General features: G+C 36.6%; 1 protein-coding gene across 2 annotated transcripts in view; it reads left to right on the forward strand.

Annotated features, from left to right (window-relative positions):
• nrp2a (neuropilin 2a) overlaps positions 1 to 21,454 on the forward strand; it is a 72,137-nt gene that overhangs the window by 33,674 nt on the left and 17,009 nt on the right. For both annotated transcript variants that reach the window (XM_079856523.1, XM_079856522.1), the window contains exons 5-12: positions 675 to 830; positions 1,797 to 1,966; positions 3,382 to 3,537; positions 10,781 to 10,925; positions 11,908 to 12,257; positions 13,192 to 13,336; positions 18,065 to 18,148; positions 18,596 to 18,757. In XM_079856523.1, the coding sequence (XP_079712649.1) occupies positions 675 to 830; positions 1,797 to 1,966; positions 3,382 to 3,537; positions 10,781 to 10,925; positions 11,908 to 12,257; positions 13,192 to 13,336; positions 18,065 to 18,148; positions 18,596 to 18,757 (1,368 nt within the window). The remainder of the gene's footprint in view (positions 1 to 674; positions 831 to 1,796; positions 1,967 to 3,381; positions 3,538 to 10,780; positions 10,926 to 11,907; positions 12,258 to 13,191; positions 13,337 to 18,064; positions 18,149 to 18,595; positions 18,758 to 21,454) is intronic.

Raw genomic sequence — 21,454 nt, forward strand, 5'->3', positions numbered from 1 at the left:
TCTATAAAGATAACTCTATTAGCGTTCACAACAGGGGATACATCGTCGGTTTATTCTAAGCGCGTGATTGTCTGTCACTTTAAATGCTCAAACTCGTTACAGCAGGATTGGTTCTGATTGGCTTTCATTGTTTTTATAATTCATCAGCTGAATAAAATCATTCTGAAAGTGATTCCAACGATATCGTTTCTCTGTGCCGTTATCCTTATAGCTGTGAGGAGAACTCTGCTTTTCTTTAATATTGAGAACAGTTTTTAGAACGGTATCTTTATCGCTATCGTTATAGATATCTGCCAGATTTTCCTTTTACCTTCTTCTCATATCTTTTATCAAGTCGCACAAATAGTGTTTAGAAGATAGCGTTCATGCTATTGTGAACATCTCAACTACTTGCACAGTCCCATCTCACACGCTATCAATCTGGGATCAAACTCAGCTCTTGTTGTGCTGACATCCAGGGATCACAGGAGGAAGGGAGAGGGACAGTAAATCAGGGATAAGTAGGAAAGAAATCAGAGGAATACCATGAGGAAAGCTGGTAATCCATGGAGCTGGGGGAATTTGAGGCACGCGATGCCTCAGCAGATCCACTTCACACTGAGAAACGGTTCTAGCCTCACTAACTGATCTGGGATCAGCTCATTTTCCCCTTTCCACCATTTTCTTGTGTCCAGTGGGACCCCTGATTGGACGATACTGTGGGACGAAAATCCCTCCAGAGATCCAGTCTTCTACAGGTCTTCTGTCGCTTTCCTTCCACACTGACATGGCTGTGGCCAAAGATGGTTTCTCTGCCCGCTATAACATGACTCACAAGGAAGTTAGTGACAGTACGTATAATTTGTGTTTCTTGGTTTTGTTTTGTTTTTAAAGGTAAAGTTTATGATCATGTCAGTTGCCTTTTCCAGCAGCTATAAGTAAACACTGATGCATATAAAACTATTTTATTTGGAAGCTTGTTTCGGCCACGGAATAAAAAATTAAAATAGGTAATAATTGCAATTTTATTTCACATTTGTGACTTTCTTTCTTGCAATTGGAAGTTTATATCTCACAATTCTGCCTTTTTCCCCCTCAGAATTGAGTTTATATCTATTTGGACTTTATCACCATCAATTGTAATTCAATTGTAATTCTCTTGCAATTCCGAGTTTATTTCTTGTTATATCTAAACTCAGAATTGAAAAAAGTCAGAATTGTGAGATATAAACTTGCAATTGCAAGAAAATTCTGAATCGCAAGTTTATATCTCTCAATTCTGACTTTTTTTCTCACAGAATTGTCAGATATAAACTCGCAATTACGAGTTATAGTCATAATTGCGAAATACAAACTCACAGTGGCGAGCAAAAAGTCTGAATTGCAAGTTTATAATTTGCGTTTTCAATTTTATAACTTGCAATTAAAAAATTTTCTCAGAATTGTGAGAGAGAGAGCGTGTTTGAAGTCTGAATTGCGAGAAAAAAGTAGTTTCTGAGGAAAAAAAATTCACAAGTCACAACAAGCTTCCATAGAAATTACATGAAATGGCATTCACAGCACATTTAAACTCCCATAATGTGACATTTCTGGGAGAAATTTAGAAAGTATGAATAGGGTAATTTATTAAGAAAGTGAATATGGTCTATTGTAACTTCAAGTTGTCTTTCAATATATAAATAAAATATTTTTTAAAAAGTCATTATTAATAAATTCATTTTATTAATAAGAAAAAATAAAGATAAATAAAATAAAACAAAAATAAAGTTAAAAAGTACATGTTTTAGTTTGTCTTAATATCTCTCTTTCTCATTCAGCATTTCACTGTAGCAATGCATTTGGAATGGAGTCTAGTAAGATCTCTGATGATCAGATTTCGGCCTCCACCTCGTTTTATGATGGTCGCTGGCAGCCGCGTCAGGCCCGTCTGAACAACGAGGACAACGCCTGGACGCCTGCTGAGGACAGCAACAAGGAATACATACAGGTGAGCCAATCGCACATTACACTATTAAAAATTAAGATGCTGTGAAAACCCCCTTTTGGACCCTTTAGAGATTATTGGTGCATTTGACATGCCTGCAACATTTCATTTTTATTATATGATATATTTCATTTGAAAAAAATGTGGTGATGGAAGTACTATTTGTTCAATTGGTCTTATTCATGAAAAAAAAAAAAAATCTGTATAATTGTTCAGCAATGCAACCGTGCTTTATGCTGACCCTCATAGCCTCATTTTAGTTTGCGTCACATTAAATATGCCATTTACCCCGTCCTTCCCTTTAATGCACTGGGATTCTCAATCTCACACACACACACACACACACACACACACACACACACACACACACACACACACACACACACACACACACACACACACACACACACACACACGTGGTATATTCTTACACACCACTACATTTCCAGAACCTTCTACACCCTCTATAGTGCACTCCATCTTGCCTGTCAGCATACGCCCCTTAGCTTGAGCGCTGCGTTTGTTGTGTTGGTGCAGACCGACGATGCATGGAAGGTTGCTGTGATGCTAACTGCTCGATGATGGATGGGGACAGTCTAGAGAAATCCGTAGTTAGCAACCTTCTCCAGCGCTATTGATTTCAGAGTTCTTACCGTCCCTCCTTACACCCCTCACCTGCATCCAGGATCCTGATAGCTTGAGGGTCTGGGAGCCTTTCCTTCTTACATGTGACAGATGAGTAAAGACGGCATTGCCGGCATGTGTAGAGGTCGAGGAGTTTTAATTAGACCAGTAATGCATCATTTTGCTGAAATCTACTTTTATTGCAAATTTTATATAAAATGGTATACAGTTAAGTCAAGAATGATTGGACATATGCAATGTATGATAAATGCAATTAGGCAAAATCATGAATTAGCATTAAAATGTCAAATTGTAAAATTTACTGTACATCTATATAGGCTTACAAACTGAATTTCATATATTAAAAAACATATTTTATAATAGTTTATTTGCATAAATAAATGCAATTATTAGATGTCGCTATTTTAAAAAAACATTTGCATGGCATTTTTATTTTGCCATGCAAAAGTCACTTCCATGATTCTAGGATGTTGTTTAGTTTAGTGTGTCTATAGATGGGTTTCATGCTGAACTGTAAAGTGTAGGTATGGTTTATTTAAAATAGCGCCCTTGTGTTTTCCAGCCACAGATATGGTGTCACTAGGATGAATAAACTTGTTATCCACGTCCTTCCAATACATGTTCATGATTTATATACTGCAAAGGAACTGTTCATTACTCACATCAGAAATCCTCATCGATCGGCTGTCGAAAGAAACTAAATTTGGTCTGATCAGTCGGGCGTTGTTATCGCTTCCTATTTCCCACTTTCATCAATCACCTTCCTTTCCCAGGTGGATCTTCAGTTCCTTAAGGTTCTGACCGGGATCGCTACCCAAGGAGCCATCTCCAAGGAGACTCTTAAGTCCTACTACGTCACCACCTTTAAACTGGAAGTCAGCACTAATGGAGAGGACTGGATGATCTATCGGCATGGAAAAAACCATAAGGCAAGGACCATGCAATACATTTGTGTTCTCTATGTGTTTACAAGTGGCAAAATACCATAATCCTAATATTCCTAATTTATGATGATTTCTAAAATATGTGATAGAGAAAAAAAGGTGATTAATAAGCATGCCAAGTGTACCACTGATAGTTAGCAGGCTATAATTCAGGTGAATCCAGCCAGGTCACATAAACACAAACACAACAATACACAAAGAACTATGTTTAACTACACATTAAACTAAAAGATTTTAGTCGCTATCCCCTCCCAAATCTATCAGTAGACTTTTGTTTTCACTAAAAATGCGTACTTGAAATGAGGCAGTTGAGCATCTGCAGGAAGAAGTAACTCTAGTTCCAGCCAGGTGAACTTTGTTGGTCTGAACAGAGAAAGTGACATGGGAACAAGTTGAGAGATGGTTATCTGGTGGCGGAGAACAATGAGGCTCTCTATGCACCCTTATCTCTCTGGCCGTTCCTAATGCCTGTGAGCTACCTGCCGTAAACACACCTGCGTGACCGGTCACACCTGGACCAGCTTGGGATACGCTGATACGTGTTCATACGTTATCGGAATTCAGGGTTTCTTCTCTTGATTTTGTCCCATTTGAAGACCAGTAAGACTGTTTCAAATAATTTTTCATTTCTAGACTGATCCTATTAGGACTAATATGATTTTTGCTTTGAAGAAGGCAGGAATTCAATCACAGAGCTTTGGACAACCCTCAGTAACTCCATCAAAAAAATATTTAAGACGGATATAGAGCATTTGGGTTGTGAAGATTATTGCGGCAAAGTCAAATTATGATGAGGACACAACTGAGCAAACTCGACAGAAATACTTTTGTTTGGCTTGCATTAGCCCAGCTAGTAATTTAAACATCAATCAACCGCCATCGCTTCATTTACCCCACTCGCCCAACCACATCCTAATCTCTGTTTGTTTTGATGCTGTCCACCCCTTGAAAGTTCGTTTTTCTCTTTTCGTGACAACTAATCCCACTGTAACCGCGTTGGCCACAGTGTAATCAGAGCCTCGGAAAGATGCTTATGCATTTTAACTCTACGTTACGCCAAGGGGCGCCGTGTAATAAAAGCGCTAGGATTAACCTTTTGGTCGTCTTTTTAGTGGATCTGCTTTTGATTAAAAGATTAGTCTCCTGTTTGGGAATAAGTCGCACGTGAAAGTAGTACTGACCTGCGGACATGCCTGGGATTAGAGATCCGAACATAATCTTGGTCTCAAATCACTTTTATGATATTGGGTGGGATGGAAATTGTTAAACTAGTTTGTAAACTGGTTACTAAATTATTTATATACAGGTGCTGGTCATAAAATTAGAATATCATCAAAAAGTTGATTTATTTCAAGAATTCAACTTAACAGGTGAAACTAATATATTATATAGACTCATTACATGAAAAGTGAGATATTTCAAACCTTTATTTGTTATCATTTTGATGATTATGGCTTACAGCTTATGAAACCCACAAAAACCAAAATCCCAGAAAATTAGAATATTACATGAAATCACACAGTAATTACACAGTGATACCATGGTCATTGAACCAGGTTTTGGTTCTTTTGGCAGTGTGGGCAGGTGCAAATCCTGCTGGGAAATGAAGGAAGCATGAAGTGCTCTGAACATGTCCTGGTAGACGGCTGCGTTGACTCTGGATTTAATAAAGCACAGTGGACCAAAGTCCTCTTTTCTGATGAGAGTAAATTTTGCATCTCATTTGGAAACCAAGGTCCCAGAGTTTGGAGGAAGAATGGAGAGGCACACAATCCAAGATGCTTGAAGTCCAGTGTGAAGTTTCCACAGTCTGTGTTGGTTTGGGGAGCCATGTCATCGGCTGGTGTTGGTCCACTGTGCTGTCCACTCAACACAGCCGTCTACCAGGACATTTCCAGAGCACTTCATGCTTCCTTCAGCAGAAAAGCTTTATGGAGATGCTTCCTTCATTTTCCAGCAGGATTTGCACCTGCCCACACTGCCAAAATAACCAACACCTGGTTCAATGACCATGGTATCACTGTGTAATTACTGTGTGATTTCATGTAATATTCTAATTTTCTGGGATTTTGATTTCATGGGTTTCATAAGCTGTAAGCCATAATCATCAAAATTATAACAAATAAAGGCTTGAAATATCTCACTCTGCATGTAATGAGTCTATATAATATATGAGTTTCACCTGTTAAGTTGAATTCTTGAAATAAATCAACTTTTTGATGATATTCTAATTTTATGACCAGCACCTGTATAGTAATGAGGGTTGGTAAATTGTATCTTGATGTTTTCAGCCTTTTGACAATATTCAGTTTATAATGGAATTATTTATATTAAAAAATCTATTTGAATATTGTCAAAAGGCTGGGAATTATATTTAGTATCCGTTAGTATCCGTTAGTGTTCTTGTTCTTCCTCCTCCTTCCACTCTTTCAATGGCTGCCCATATAACTACTTGCTGAAAAATGGTGAAATTTGGCACACAGAAAGTGGACAGTCTGAATATTAAACACACACATTTTTGAATCTCTAACTAAATCCCTCCAGTGCCACCAACTCTCCAAAAATTGCACTTACGTTTATGCTAATAACTTTTTTCCCTCTGTGATTCCTTGGCTCAAGACGATTCAAATGGACCATTGGGAATTTTCACCAAAATTGGCTCAGATCATCTTCCGACCATGCGGGCAAAAGGTTATCAAAAGCTTTTTGATAAACCCAACTGTTCTCAAAAAAAAAAAAAAAAAACTATAAAAAAAATAATTTACTGATGCAAATTTTTGCCAAATAGAATTTTTTATGGAATTTTTAATTGATTCGCTTAGTTTGAATTGGTTCATGCTACGGACATTTGAATCAGAAATGCTTCTAAAACATTCTTGTACTTGCCAGTCATGACACAAGGAATGATTGTAACCTTATTCTGAGGATAAAAGTGCCTTAAAATGTCACAAAATTCACTTTTTTGCGCTATTTGATTTTATACAGTAAAGTCGATGCACATATTTCATGAATATTCAATATACTGTACCACCCAGCATTTTTGCATTGAATCACTCAATAAATGGCAAAAAGGTTCCACAAGCACAAAAAATTGCAGCATATCCTGTTTATTATTGAAATTCCTATAAATCCCTCGCGAACAGCAAGTAATAAATCTGTCACACACTCACTTGATACATGATGAATATGGCATATAAAGGCATTTAGCCTCTGCGTTCACCGTCTGTGAGAGAAGTGACGACTGGGAGAGTGGAAAAGGATGGAAGGAGAGACACAACGATGCAGGAAAATGAAACATTTGGATTAAGGGGGGAGTCTTGTAATTTCTTTCCCCCATTGAGAGAAAGCTCACTGGTATATTGCAAGTATATTGTTCAGTAGTGAATGAAAAAGTTTTTTATTTTATTGCAGGTACTCGACGTAATTAATTTAGGTCAAAGGCTTTCAACATATGAATATTAATAAACAAGGAATTTTTTTTGTTTTTCTCCTTTTTTTGTAGAAGTGTTCTACTGCAAATGATAAAATCTGAAAATGTTTGGCACCAGACATCATAAAACACACATATTCTCTTTCCTCAACTTCGTTTCTCCACTCCTGTCTTTGGCTAGACGTGCTCTTTCACGACTTTCATCAATACTTAAACACCTCGAGACCTTTTGTCCCTAGCAGTCTGCATGGGATGTCTGCTCTGACCGACCCAGGGGTGGAGACGGGCTCACGCAGGGTTTCACCTCCCAGCATTGGAGGGACAGTGGAAAGGGTCTTTATAATTTCATGATCTATCACTCATAGACCCACAACATGGCAGGTTTAATTATTTAGTTACACTAGCTAGCGTTCTACTTTAACTGGATGGGTGGAACCATCCTGCCGTGGGACGCCCCGCCACCAACACTCTTGTTGTCAGGCAGATTTTGGTCTTGTTTACGACTTTGAATGGCTTAAAGCTTAAACGGCTTATAGCTCTATAGGTTATTTGAAATTTGGTTATGCAGTGCCATTTTAATTTAAAACACATCTTTAAGGCTTAGTACTAATCATTTACTGGGTATTTGTGTATTGTATTGAATAGCGCAACCTTTTCATATAGCAAACACAATGAATTCCTCTAGCAAGAATGCCATCAATCTGCTTGTTATTCTAAAGGCCAGTCAGGAAAGATCTCCCATTATCAACAAAGAAAAATAGTCTTTGATTGATTCGTACAGGAAACGGTCATTATTCAAGATGACTTGGTCAGACTCGGATCTCTTTATGATCTTAATTAACCTTTGAACTGTGTAACTAGGCTTATTGACAGGGGTCAAAGATCGCCTCTAAACCACTGATGGAATCTTTGATCTTAACAGGTGAAGAAAACCTGAATGCATTAACAATATGCGATTCGACCTCTGACCCCCTTTGACTGCTCTTAAACTGTAGCATATTTCTTTTCCGTATGTCTTGTGTTTGATGTACATATTTTCTGAAGACTTTTTTGTGTCTAATAGATCTTAGTAGATGCCATTTGATGTGAACAAAACAAGAAAAAAGTGGAAAAAAGAATTACAGTTTGTTCATGTTGGACTTTCTTGAGCTTACGAATCTAGGTTACATTTCATTTTCACAACCCATTCTTTCAGTGAAAATGTGTCATTGTTTTTACAACAAAATGATACCCAGATACAAAAAAAAATATGCGCTATATTTATGAAATGCAAAAATTTACATGCAAATGGTTTTACGAATAATTTGCACAGAAATGTGTTACATAAATTAATGTAAAAATTATTTTATGCACAGTTTACACAGAAATTAATTGCACAGGAGTTATGTAAGAATGTTTTTTTTTTATAAATTTATTATACTTTTTTGTCTAGATATTATTACAAATTGTATAGAAATTTCACATATAGTGCAAAAAGTGTAATTGGTTTTTTTTCATGCAAATTTATGTACATTCACGGACGAATGTAATTTTACAAATCATTTTTATGAATGATTTACAAATACATTTGATATGTTATTAATGTCAATTACACTATAAAAAATATTTTCCAAAACTGTGAAAGATTATTGAGTACTTTTAACAGTAAAATGTTCAAAAATTCACGTTTAATTCAATGTGCTACTTGTGAAATGTATTAGCCATTTTTCTAAGTGAAAATTGTTTCAAAGTAAACCAGATTTTTTCCAGTCTGGTTATAGGAAAAATGTAAACAGAAATGAATGAGTCCCACTAAACGGACTGTACTTCTGTCCCACTCAACCTCATGTTCATTCTGGTCAAATTAAATATGCCATTTAGTAAATATGACTATTGATACTTTGCAGTCATGTGATATCTGGCGGGCAACAAACGCGGTTAGTGCATCCAATCGCACAACAACTATCTGGCATGTCGTGTACACCTCAAAACACTAACTTTTGTATATTAAAACTGGCAACGTCCTGGCAAGATCCTTGATTAGTTTACTGGTTTTCGTTGCTAGAGAATGACGTTCTTGCCCGCCAGCCAGTACAACTGACGTCACGTGCAAAGTATCAATGGGCCGGTCCTTCTTTCTCATACATTTCCAGTTGTCCTGGTCTCTATGATATTTTCTTCCCTATGATTTTTTTTCCGTCTTGTTGATTGGTCTAAGTTAACATCTCTCAGACCCTACGCTCCTCCTCCAGTCTCTTTCGTTTAACCTCTGTCTTCTCTTCCATCGTTATCCGTGAACTCTGCAGAGCTGCCACAATGTTTTGCCACAGAGTTGAATGGCTGAATGCGCCTTATTCCAGCATCTGGAAAGGGGTCATCCGTCTAGTCCGGCTGTCTTGTCTGTCTGGCTTCAGCAGCCACAACACACTCGAGATCAGCATTTTAAAAAAGGGTTCGAGAAAACCCTCCCCCCACCTCTCCATCCTTCCAACACTGCATCATTGAAGCATTATGAGTGTGGTCCTTTGTGAGTGTGCCGAATTCCCCTACTGGGAATACACACACACACACACAAACACACACACACTCACACGGAGTTGATAAAGCATTTGTAGCCTTGAGCGTTGAGCACAGAAAAGGGATTCTTCCATATGGATTACTCTGCCCAGAGCCTGTAACTCTCGATGGGACGTGACTTGTGGCCACTGGATGGAGAGGATGAGGCGAACAATGGGGATGAATGAGGTTTAGGCCTTGAGGAAAAAGGAATAGGGGGAAATTTAACTGTGGTGAAAACAAGCTCAATAGACTCTTTGTTTGTCTTCGTCTAATCCACTACTTTTTTCTAGTGCCACTTGACTTAATCAACCCGTTTCACTGCCTCACTGGTGTCTGTCATAGTCACAGTTTTGTAAGTGAGCCAGGATACTTGTGTGTGTGTGTGTTTGTGTGTGTGTGTTCGCTTTTGAAAGCCCTTACAGCCCATCTTGGACTATGTTACACTTCATCTCAGGTGAGGAATGTTTTCGGTTGGCTAAGACACATCCATCGGTAAACGTCTCACGTTTACACGGATGTGTGTGTGTGTGTGGGGTGGGGGGGTCATGGGTTTTCAACCGTTTTAACAATCATAAGTTCCAGTCTCCTCTGTATTTGTATTTGATTCTTTTATTTGATTTTTGACACACACACGCACACACACACACACACGCACACGCACATGCACACATATACAGGATTTCAACTGTGACAAGGCCTCAAGCTCACTTACTGCACGTCTTGTGTTTTCTAAATCTAAAATTGTGTTTAGATTTCAGTTATCAGTCAAGCATTCGACTCTACATGGGAAGTTCATCTCTTATCTACAGCAATTTTTCACTGGTATTCATTCTAATAGTCTTTATCACACTTTACAGAGAAATTGTCGGATCTCTTGTGGTTCTGAGGTATGTGAACGAGAGAAGGAGTTAGTTATGTTTTATCGCAGCCGTTTATAATGTCCCCACCTTTAATTTGTAATGTGTTTAAAGGGCTGTCTTTGAAAACAAGAAAACATTACATTCATAATGTGCATATCAAACTAAGATGTCCGTCAGATGAATACCTCTTAAAAACTTGAGGAATAACGTTTTATTCCTCCTGGCCATTTTGCATGCAGAAAAACAAAAATCTGAGATGGGAATATCATGAAAGGACATGATTTTCTTTTGGGAAGAACTCTCATAGTGTGGAAAAAGTCCACATTTGCGATTTCAATGAATAGATTTGGTGATGCTTTGCAGCAAGTATAATCTGCGTTGTGTTTTCTTTCTTTTGCAGATTTTCCATGCCAACACTGATCCATCTGAGGTGGTTTTGAACCGTGTTCCTCAGCCCGTTCTGGCCCGATTTGTTCGTATTCGACCACAGACGTGGAATAATGGCATTGCACTACGCTTTGAACTTTATGGTTGCCAGATTACAGGTGATTGTTTATACTCACATTGTTTCTTATCATTTTACCATAGAATGCAATGAGGTCTTTCGTCTGTTAGCACGGAAAAAAAATATTTGCTGAAAATGAAAAATATAACACCCTGTAAAGCCTGACACATGACACAATAAAAACATCTCTCTCTCTTTTTTTTTTTTTTTTTTACTGGAACAGTTTATTGAAGTTTTAGACAAAATATTAAAATAAGTTTGCATATTTTTTGTTTTTTTGTTGAGTATGATATTTGATATATCAGGCTTTTATGGCTTGTATATAGTGAGAATATGGAGCTCATACTTGAAGGAAAATCATCTCAGTTTTTATTCAGACGTCCAAACTGAGCAAAGATATGCAATTTGGTTCAGTTGCTGATGTTTATATGGACAAAACTATCTGATGAATTTTTTGAAAGCTTGTTATGTAAAGATCTTTATTACAGAATAGCAGACTACTTGTATAAAATGCATATAAAAATCAGCTGTAAATGCAACAAATGCAACAAATAATTAAGTTCAAATATGATGATTGAGACATGCACAAATAAACATTCCTTAAAAGGAAGATGTTCCTTCATCTTGAAATATTTCTAATAATATTAAAGTCATTCTTATATTTGTTTAAAAAAACTGTAAAGATTTCTCAGCAAAACGGCCTGAATGTGGACATTTTTGGAATTATTCTTAAAGGCCTTTTGCTTTCTAAAAAAGTATAAACTCTCAATCAGATGACACGAGTTATGTAGTAGATTGTGTCCTATAGGTTTTTCAGCAAAGTTTTGATCAGTTAGAGTCCTTAGAAATGTGTGTATCAAATATGAGACAATAGGCTTAATAAGGATAACTAACCTCAAATTTCCCGGTAAAACTGTAATAAGTGCGTTGTAAGACACTTTGGATAAAAGTGTCTAGTACATGCCCATTTCAACATTTCAAGGCTGAAGTCGGTGTGTACATCTCGTTCTCTTTTGTCTCAGATGCTCCATGTTCAGAGCTCCAGGGAATGCTGTCCGGGCTCCTCACTGACTCCCAGATCTCAGCGTCCTCAGTGAGGGACCTTCACTGGGCCCCTGGAGCGGCACGTCTGGTGGCCAGTAGATCAGGATGGTTTCCTGGCCCTGCCCAGCCTATAGCTGGAGAAGAATGGCTCCAGGTGGACCTCGGGACACCCAAGACGGTGAGAGGAGTGATAACCCAAGGAGCGCGTAGCGGTGAGGGAGGAACCAGCTCTGAGAACCGGGCTTTCGTACGGAAGTATCGCCTAGCACACAGCCTGAATGGGAAAGACTGGAACTTTGTAATGGATAGCAAGACTAGCATGTCAAAGGTATTTCATTTGTCTATAGCATAATATAAACATATGCAAAATATCATTATTGGAGTAATGATGTTGAAAATTCAGCATTGCATAACATTTTAAAATGTATTTAAACCAATTATTTTTAAATTGCAATAATGTTTCACTGACTGACCCCAAACTTTTGAACAGTAATGTAAGTGGCTTGTTGCTTTTGTAAGATGACCTTCTCGCTCTAAACATCTTCATTCTGTTTGACATATTCAGCTGATGGTTTGTTACTGGTCCAAGTTGGTTTACCAGTCCTTACAGTCTTGAGTAAAGGGATAGTTCGGTCAAACATGATATTAAACCCATGATTTACTCACCCTCAAGCCGTTCGAGATGCATATGTCAATCATTTTTCAGACAAACACATTTTCAGTTATTTTAGAAAATGTCTTAGATCTTTCAGTGGTTATAATGTGAAGTTATGGGGTCCACTCCTTCAAGTCCCAAAATGTGCATGTATCCTTCACAAAAGTAATCCATCCGGCTCCAGGGGGATAAACGAAGGCCTTCTGAGGGTAATCCGTGCGGTTTTGTCGTAAAAATATACATATTTAAAACTTTATAGACATTTTCTAAAATAACTGAAAATGTGTTCGTCTGAAAAAAGATTGACATATGCATCTCGAACGACCTGAGGGTGAGTAAATCATGGGTTAAATATCATTTTTGGCCGAACTATCCCTTTAAGATGGTCTACAAGGCCAAAAACCAAGTCCACTTGCTGGTAGTCCAGTCTATCAGTCATCTAGACCAACTTGACCAGCTAAAAACCTAGCAACCATTTTCTGGGATTTTCCAGTAGGGATTCAACCAAAATGTTTCCAACTAAATGCAGTCTCCTGTGATTGCTGTTTAGATGTCTAAATTCAGTAAGTGTGTGTGTAAGTAATCTCTTTTTTCCTCCCGTACGCAGCTTTTTGAGGGAAACACACACTATGACACCCCAGAGCTGAGACGTTTTGAGGAGCTGCCTGCACAGTTCATCCGCATCTATCCGGAGCGCTGGTCTCCGGCAGGGATCGGAATGAGAATGGAAGTCCTGGGCTGCAACCTGCCAGGTACAGTAGGTCACCGCCCTCTGATACACCACTGTTGTGAAATCATAATTTAAATTGCTCGTTGTTGATTGGACAGTGCCAGTTGTAGGGTGCAATTTATTCTCAGTGTCTACAACCGACACTGAGCTGTTTCCCAGAAACGCACTGTCAGCTGAAAGTTATTGCAGCCGGAACAATTTTTTTTCTTTTCATTTATGGTGTGGAGAAGTAAAAAAAAAAAAAAAAAAAGGTGATGTGAAGAGAAAATAGAAATATAGAAACCATGCTATTATCAATGTTGAAAACAGTTGTGCTGCTTTTGATGAATAGATATTTCAAAAGAGCAGCATTTATTTGAAACCTTGAAATCTTTTGTAACATTATAAATGTTTTTACTTTTGATCAATTTAATGCATCCTTGCAGAATAAAACTAAGAATTTGTTAAAAAAAAATAATTCTTTCTGACCTCAAACTTTAAAGTTAAAATTCTGTCTTTAATTACTTTAGACTTTTTTTTAGACTTTCGTTCATCTTCTGAACACAAATGAAGATCTTTTCCATTAAATCGGAGAGCTTTCTGTCACTCCATCGACAGTTTACGCAACTACCACTTTCAAGCCACAGAGAGGTAGTAAAGACATCATAAAAGTAATCCATGTGACTCCAGTGGTTTAACCTCAACTGTGTATTTATGTTATTATAATCATTTATTACGGATTGTATGTGTTTATCTGTCCAGACTTGCTAGAGCATCAACCTGCACGAATACACAGTTCCCATGTCTATGATATTATAGGCATGAAAGACACAGACAAACACACTCACGCAGCTCTGCTATAATCAGACAGCTACCCCCTGTGCCAATTATCCTCTATGTTGTATAATTTATCATAGAGCTTCTGGAGATACATCTGATTGAGAGAGAGAGTGTGTGTGTGTGTGTGTGCGTATGTATGTGTGTATGCAAATGTACAGTATGCTCTACTTTTAGGTGTGAAAACCAAATTTCAACTTCAGCATAGATTGATTGATCAGAATTGCAAATGTAGAAACTCTCACAATTACATAAATGTACTGTGGCAGTACTAAGGTTCAGTGAAGGTTATACGAAGGTGAAAAAATGAGTATATAAATGTAATTTTTTGGGTGAACTGTCCCTTTAAGAATCACAACCTTTCTCTCTAGATTCCTCTCTTTTGTTTTCTAACTTTGTTTTCTAATCAGTCTCTCTCTCTCTGTTCCCACCATTTGATCTTGCCTGTGTAAATGTTTTTCTTCTGGTCCTGCTCTCCTCACTTCTCCTCTTTCTGTTTCTCATCAGGGACCATGATACTCTCTTTCCCATGTACTCTCTCCCACACATACACACATTCACTCATATGTTATACATGTTTATCCCACAGAACAGCTGTTGTAGTGTATAGGCTATACCTACCCACACTGTTACTTAGTATGTATTTGAGAATAAACAACATCTCCCAGAAGTAATTCCTACAGTGTTCTTAGTGGTTGCTTTATTTTTTTATAAAATAGAATTTGAACTTTCTTTTTGTCATCATGCGTATCTGAGAATACTCAGTTCCTCAGGTTTTATGCGCTGTCAAACAATCAAACACACACACATATATATATATATATGATGTAATATATAACACACTGCATGAGTCTCTCTCAGGTGAATTATGGGGCCCTAAAGGCAGCTGTTTTATTTTCCCAGCATGCACTACTGCTCTTTACAGTCCTGCCAAACTCTGGTTATCAGGCTGAAATATGCAGACAAGCTTTATGCATAATTGAGGGTGTTTTATTTATTTATTTATATATCTATTCTTCATTATTGATTTATTATTTTTTTTGCTGAATCAGGTTCTTTGGAGAACGATTTGACAGCTTTCCTTAAGGATGGGTGAGAATTTGATGAAAGCAGAAATGACAGGACAAGAGTAGAGAGAGAGAGAGAAGAGAATGATGGGATATGAGCTGAGAAAGGGGGAGCAGAATGGAATGGATGGAAGACAGATTACAGCTATCAATAATATGCTTTCATTTCTTTGCCTTACTTCCATCACACTCAGACACACACACACACACACACACACACACACACACACACACACACACACACACACACACACACACACACACACACACACACACACACACACACACACACACACTGAAGGCAATGATCTTCCCGCTAGTCTTAATCACATTAAGGCAACTGCAGCCTGCGGTGAGGTGTACAGTTACACGTACGGTTTAAAGAGATAGATAACATATACAGCCATTTTGAAACAGCAATAACATTCACCCTAAGAAAAGTCCATGAAAATATGGCCCGACGTATGGTGTTAGTACGAAGACATTTTCTATATTGATTGATTTTGACAAGTGATTTTGATTTACATATTGCCTTGTGTTGTGTTCTGGGTTAAAGGGAATGTCTGTAAACTTACAGTGTTTAGTATAAGCAGAAAGAAAATGAATGAATGAATGGATGGATGAATGAATGGATGGATGGATCAATTAAAGAATTCGAGGGGTAATTTGTAGATCACAAAAATGTGCATGTTTTGTTAAAAAAGGCTAATAAATTTAGAATAGTTTACACATTTAACTAATGTGGCATTAAAGGACAAAAAATAAAACATGAAAATAGTTCATACACCAGTGTTGTTATTGTTAACTAAAATGCAAACTGTTGAAATTCATTTCGGTAATTGAAATAAAACTGAAAGTTGAAATAAAACTGTCTTTTAAAGGTAAGATTTTTAAGTTTTAAGTTTTTCACCTAATATTTATATATTTATTAGTATTATTTATTAGATAAAAAGCTTCAACTTAAAAAACTTAAAATAATAAAAAATAATTTAAGCTAAATAGAAATATACAAAAATGACAAAACTTAAAAAATAAAATTAAAATGAAAACTGAATTTTTTTTTTTTTTTTTTTTTTAGAAATACTATAATATTATATAACAAATACTAAAATAACACTGCCATGCACATCTTACTCTGTATGCAAAAATCATAGAATATTTGTATTTTTTTATTGACTCACACACAATCTTGGTTCAAACGTTTTAGTGAGTCCATCCCAAAGCTGCATACAAAGCAGATTTCAGAAGGATGCATAATTATGCTTCCTATCTTCTAGAACAGCCTTGTAGTGTGACGGTAGAAGTACAGCTCTTTGTGTGATGACGTTCCATGTATTTGTCTTGTATGTTGTGCTGACACAACTGTCACATCTCTGAAAGGTCAAGATCATTACACCGTGACACACAGCGACCTTTAAACCCTGACAGAACATCTTCGCGGCGCGGAGAGTGTTTGCACATCGTGTGTACGCGAGCGAGAGCACAGTCCCGCGCAGGTGATGCTATTTATCCATCACCCCTGTACTAATTGAATCAGAAGACAAAGAAAAACAAATGGATGCAGACTGCAGGTGTGGAGGCATATGAAAGAATGATGGAGGGAAAGAGGATGGCATAGAGAGGGAGGCAGTTAGCGATAGGGCAGAGGAAGTGGTATTAGCTGGCTAATTGCTTCAGAAAAGGCCATGGCATTACAGTGACAAATATCACCAGCTGTGGCTCACCTTTTATGAATTCAAAATATTAATGTATGCACCGATTCGCTTCCTCTGCAGATACTACTGTGTGAGTGACCGCTCAGTTCATATACTAGATGGACTTCTGCTCTTATTTAAGTCTAAAGCCTTTTCGTTTAGTGCAGTTTATTTGTTTCCAAGGCAGGTTTCAAGACTAATTTCTACCCCCTAAAAAGCTTGTTTTACTGCAAGAAAGAATAATCACAACTGACATATCATGAACACACGTGTTTGTTTGTGTACTTGTACAACTATCTTTGTGAGGACCAGTTTAAGTTTTCGACCATTGGAGTGAGGACAAAAAGAGTAAAATGAGGACATTTTGGAAAGTCCTCACTTTCTGAGAGCCCTTTAAAGGCCTGTTTGAGGGTCAAGACTTGGTTTTAGGGATAAGGTTATAATGAGGTTAAGGGTCAGTATAGGGTAAGGGTTCGGGTTAGGCACTTAGTTGTGATGGGTAAGGTTACGGTAAGCGGCTAGAGATTGCATTGTGTCAATGAATGTCCTCATAAAGATAGGTGTGTGTGTGTGTGTGTGTGTGTGTGTGTGTGTGTGTGTGTGTGTGTGTGTGTGTGTGTGTGTGTGTGTGTGTGTGTGTGTGTGTGTGTGTGTGTGTGGTGAAAACGCACCTTTAAAAGTTATTTTGGTGCCTGTATATTTTTCGGTTCATAGCACTTTTTTGAACAGCTAAAAATTGCTGATAATTATTATTATTATTATATTTTTTTTAGCATAATGGATTGGAGGTCCTATATATTAGTATGTATACATGTGTTGTTTTCATTCAACACCCCATGGTTTGTCTGGTTTTTCTCCCTACAGCAACGCTATCCATCAGTCTGATGTCATCATTTAAGACAGATGTAAAGACCTGCAGGCGATACAAGGACCAAATTATAGTTTTTTGCACAGTATTGCATACTGTGCACATAGTTTATGTTCCCCTCTGCGCTGGCATAAATTCAGAGTTTAGAGCTTTATGATTTAATTTATGAATATCTGACTCATGGCTGGCTGCATAATTGAAATGAAAGGGAATCTCATTTGAAATGGAAAGAAAAAGAGATTTGTTTGAATGGAAATGCATTCTGTTCTGGGTTAGGATTGTTAATTATGTGTTTCCATCCACAGAAACCTCCACACCAGCTGTAGAGACATCCAAACCAACTCAACCTTCCTCTGTAGGAACCACCACAACACAGAAACCCAGTCCAGGTTAGTCGTTTTTTTAACTCTCAATACATGACTCAAGCACAAATACATTTCATAAACACCATAAACCTCCAGAAATCATCCACGTTTTGGTTGTTGTTGGATATTATGTAAAATGGGAGCAGGGAAAGTAAGGCACAGAAACTGTATTTTCCATGATAAATGTTGCTTTAGTAAAGTTTGTGTGATCGCTGTGTACATGGTACAATATAGAATATATCACAACACTTACACCACTTTTTTATTCAATACATATCCCTTTCCCTTTAACATAAGTAACACTATCATGATTTTCAGTGGATTGTTTGGCAGAATTGTTGTCATTTCTTTATTTTTGAACAGCTGAAGTCAAAGGTCAGAGCTCAGTTTTGCTTAAAGTGCCTTTAGCCGTCCAATGTTTTGCCAGGGTTGATGAATATTAATGCGAATGTATTGATGTATTCTTTTCAGTTACCAGTGCTGCCCTGCCATCTCACAAAGGACTGTGTGATTTTGAGCAAGGATTGTGTGGTTGGACCCTTGACCCGGATTCTGACCTCAGCTGGGCGCTACACAGCTCCAGCAAAAGCACCGCCTTGGGTCAAAGTCAAGATCTCTCCATGGGCTCAAACAGTGAGTATTACACACGCACACTCACACACGCACACACACACACACTGTGTGCACAAATACACACACATTTGCATTCATAGAGAGGTTGTCATGCCTGTAGGCTCTTGTCTGTTTTTATGCTTGGAAACGCATTACATTTACACAACAAACTGTTTTTTTTTTTTTTTTTTTTTTACATTATATTATTTTACATTACATTAAGTTACATTATATTTTAATATGGGACAGTTAACAGTTTAGCGTAATTATACAAAAATATATTTAAATAAATTATAATTGATCATTTTTGTTTCTTTATTATATTTTAAGATATTATTTTTTATAATATTTATACTGATATATATATATTTGAAATATTAAAAATACATTATAATTTTATAATATAAAATATTAATTTACATTTACATTTACTTTTACATTTACATTAATCATATATATATATATATATATATATATATATATATATATATATATATATATATATATATATATATATATGAGTAATTAAATAAATAATATATTATATATAAATTATAAATCTCAATTATATAATATTTTATTATTATATAATAATAAACCCTAACCCTAACCCTAACCCTGTTTTTATAATATTTTATAAAGATATTTCTAATTTTTTAATTTTATCATACATAGTTTTAATTAACTTTATTTTACTATTTTGAAATTTTCTTCACGATTCTTAACTAGTTTTTACAAGCTTTACTGCCATGCTCAACCAGCTTTTCTATAACAGATCATGCTGGCAAAGTTTAGGCAATGAACATCTTGGCTTGCACTAAACCAGTACCAACCAGCATAAACCAGCCTGGATCCGCATAGAAATTGATGCCAGTGTAAACTCACAATTTTGCCCCTTTTTCTGTGTAATAAGACTTCATTCTGATTCCAAATCAGTTTCCTATTAACGTTTTTATGCCTCACCCCAAAGACAAGCACTTGGACTGTTCCCAGAACAGCCTTTTCCCTGTCTATCCCCCAGCATGTGCTCTCGTAAACTCCTGTGACCTCATTCCCTCTGTACACGGCGGTCTGCTTTCCACATGTCAGACACTGGCATGGGATCTAGAAGAGGAAAACAGGATAAATGCTCGGCATGCTTTCTCTCTTCCTTTCTCCCTCCCGAACACTGTCACACTCCCTTTATTTCTATCCCATGACACATCGCAATTAGAAGCGTACACCAGGAGCAAAGAATGACAGTGAAGACAGAAATAATCTTGGAGTGCTGAAACAATCACTTTTTGATTGAGAGCAGATTACTACATGTTTGTCAAAAAGAAAGCAAAAATGACCATATTTACTGTCTTAATACACCTTTATGGTCTTGTCAGGAACGATTGTGAAAGAAAGAAATGATGAAATGCAAAACTTTGCTTTTGACGTTTGTCTCAGCCTCTCTTTTTTTCAAATCTGGCTTCATTCCACATTTTTTTATTCTTTTCTTCATCAGTATTTTGTTTCATTCTGGAATACATCAGCTTACGGAAGTAAAATGGGTTACCATTTCATGTTGCCTTTAGTAAAGCAATATGCCACCCGAGGGCATGCGTTACAGTGATTTCACCATGTTTTAGTCAGGTGTTGACATGGTAAAATCACTGTAATGCTGGGTCTCTCTCGAGTGACATATTGCTTTTATAAAAAGGCAGCAACAGCAATATGTCGGGGACACAAATGTTCACTAAATAATTGCATTAATTATTAACAGTAAACAATAAATAATTATTTCGCCTAACTATAGGCTGTCTAAGGTTGCCAAAGATTAATATAGAATTTATTTGATGTGAGGTCACTGGTTTGCATATGTTGGCTGTTTTACAACAGCTTCAAATGTGGCTCATTCTGTCAAGATTTTAGAGCTGAAACAATTAGTTTCATAAGTTTGCATTCATGTTATTGATTTGAAAATATTTTCAATTATACACCACCGTTCAAAAGTTTTCTATTTTAATACAGTATATTAAAAATATATATTAATGAAAATCATTCCTGTGATGGCAAAGCTGAATTTTCATCCTTCAGTGTCACACTATCCTTCAGAAATCATTCTAATATGCTGATTTGCTGCTCAAGAAACATTTTTTATTATTATCAATATAAAGAACAGTTGTGCTGCTTAATATTTTTGTGGACAAAAGAACATAATTTACTCTACTTTTGATCAATTTTGATTAATGCAATGCATCCTTGTTGAATAAAAGTATTAATTTCTTTAAAAAAAAAGAAATTACTTAATATCATTATAGTATATATAATATAATATAATATAATATAATATAATATAATATAATATAATATAATATAATATCATATAATATAATATAATATAATATAATTTAATATAATATACAGTAATATAATATAATATATGTGTAGACATTGCTAAGCAATACTGTTTTAATCATTCATTTAATTTCCAAAACATTAAAGAAGAAGCATTGCAATATCCCAGAACTCCTTTCTTGAAGTTCAACAACCCCTTATATCAGTCTCTTTCAGCTGTTGTGTGGCAAAGTGTTAAATCCGAGTATCTTTATTTGACTTCAGAGGCGCAGATTTTCGTGGAAAAACTGCATTTCCAACCATGTATTCCAGTCCTTCACCTGCCTTCCAGGCGGATTTTTGCATAGACTTCCATGTACTTAGAGCCTCTTTCAAGAGATCATTATTCGTTTC

This window comes from Squalius cephalus (assembly GCF_949319135.1).
Source record: "Squalius cephalus genome assembly, chromosome: 2".
NCBI classification, from domain to species: Eukaryota; Metazoa; Chordata; class Actinopteri; order Cypriniformes; family Leuciscidae; genus Squalius; species Squalius cephalus.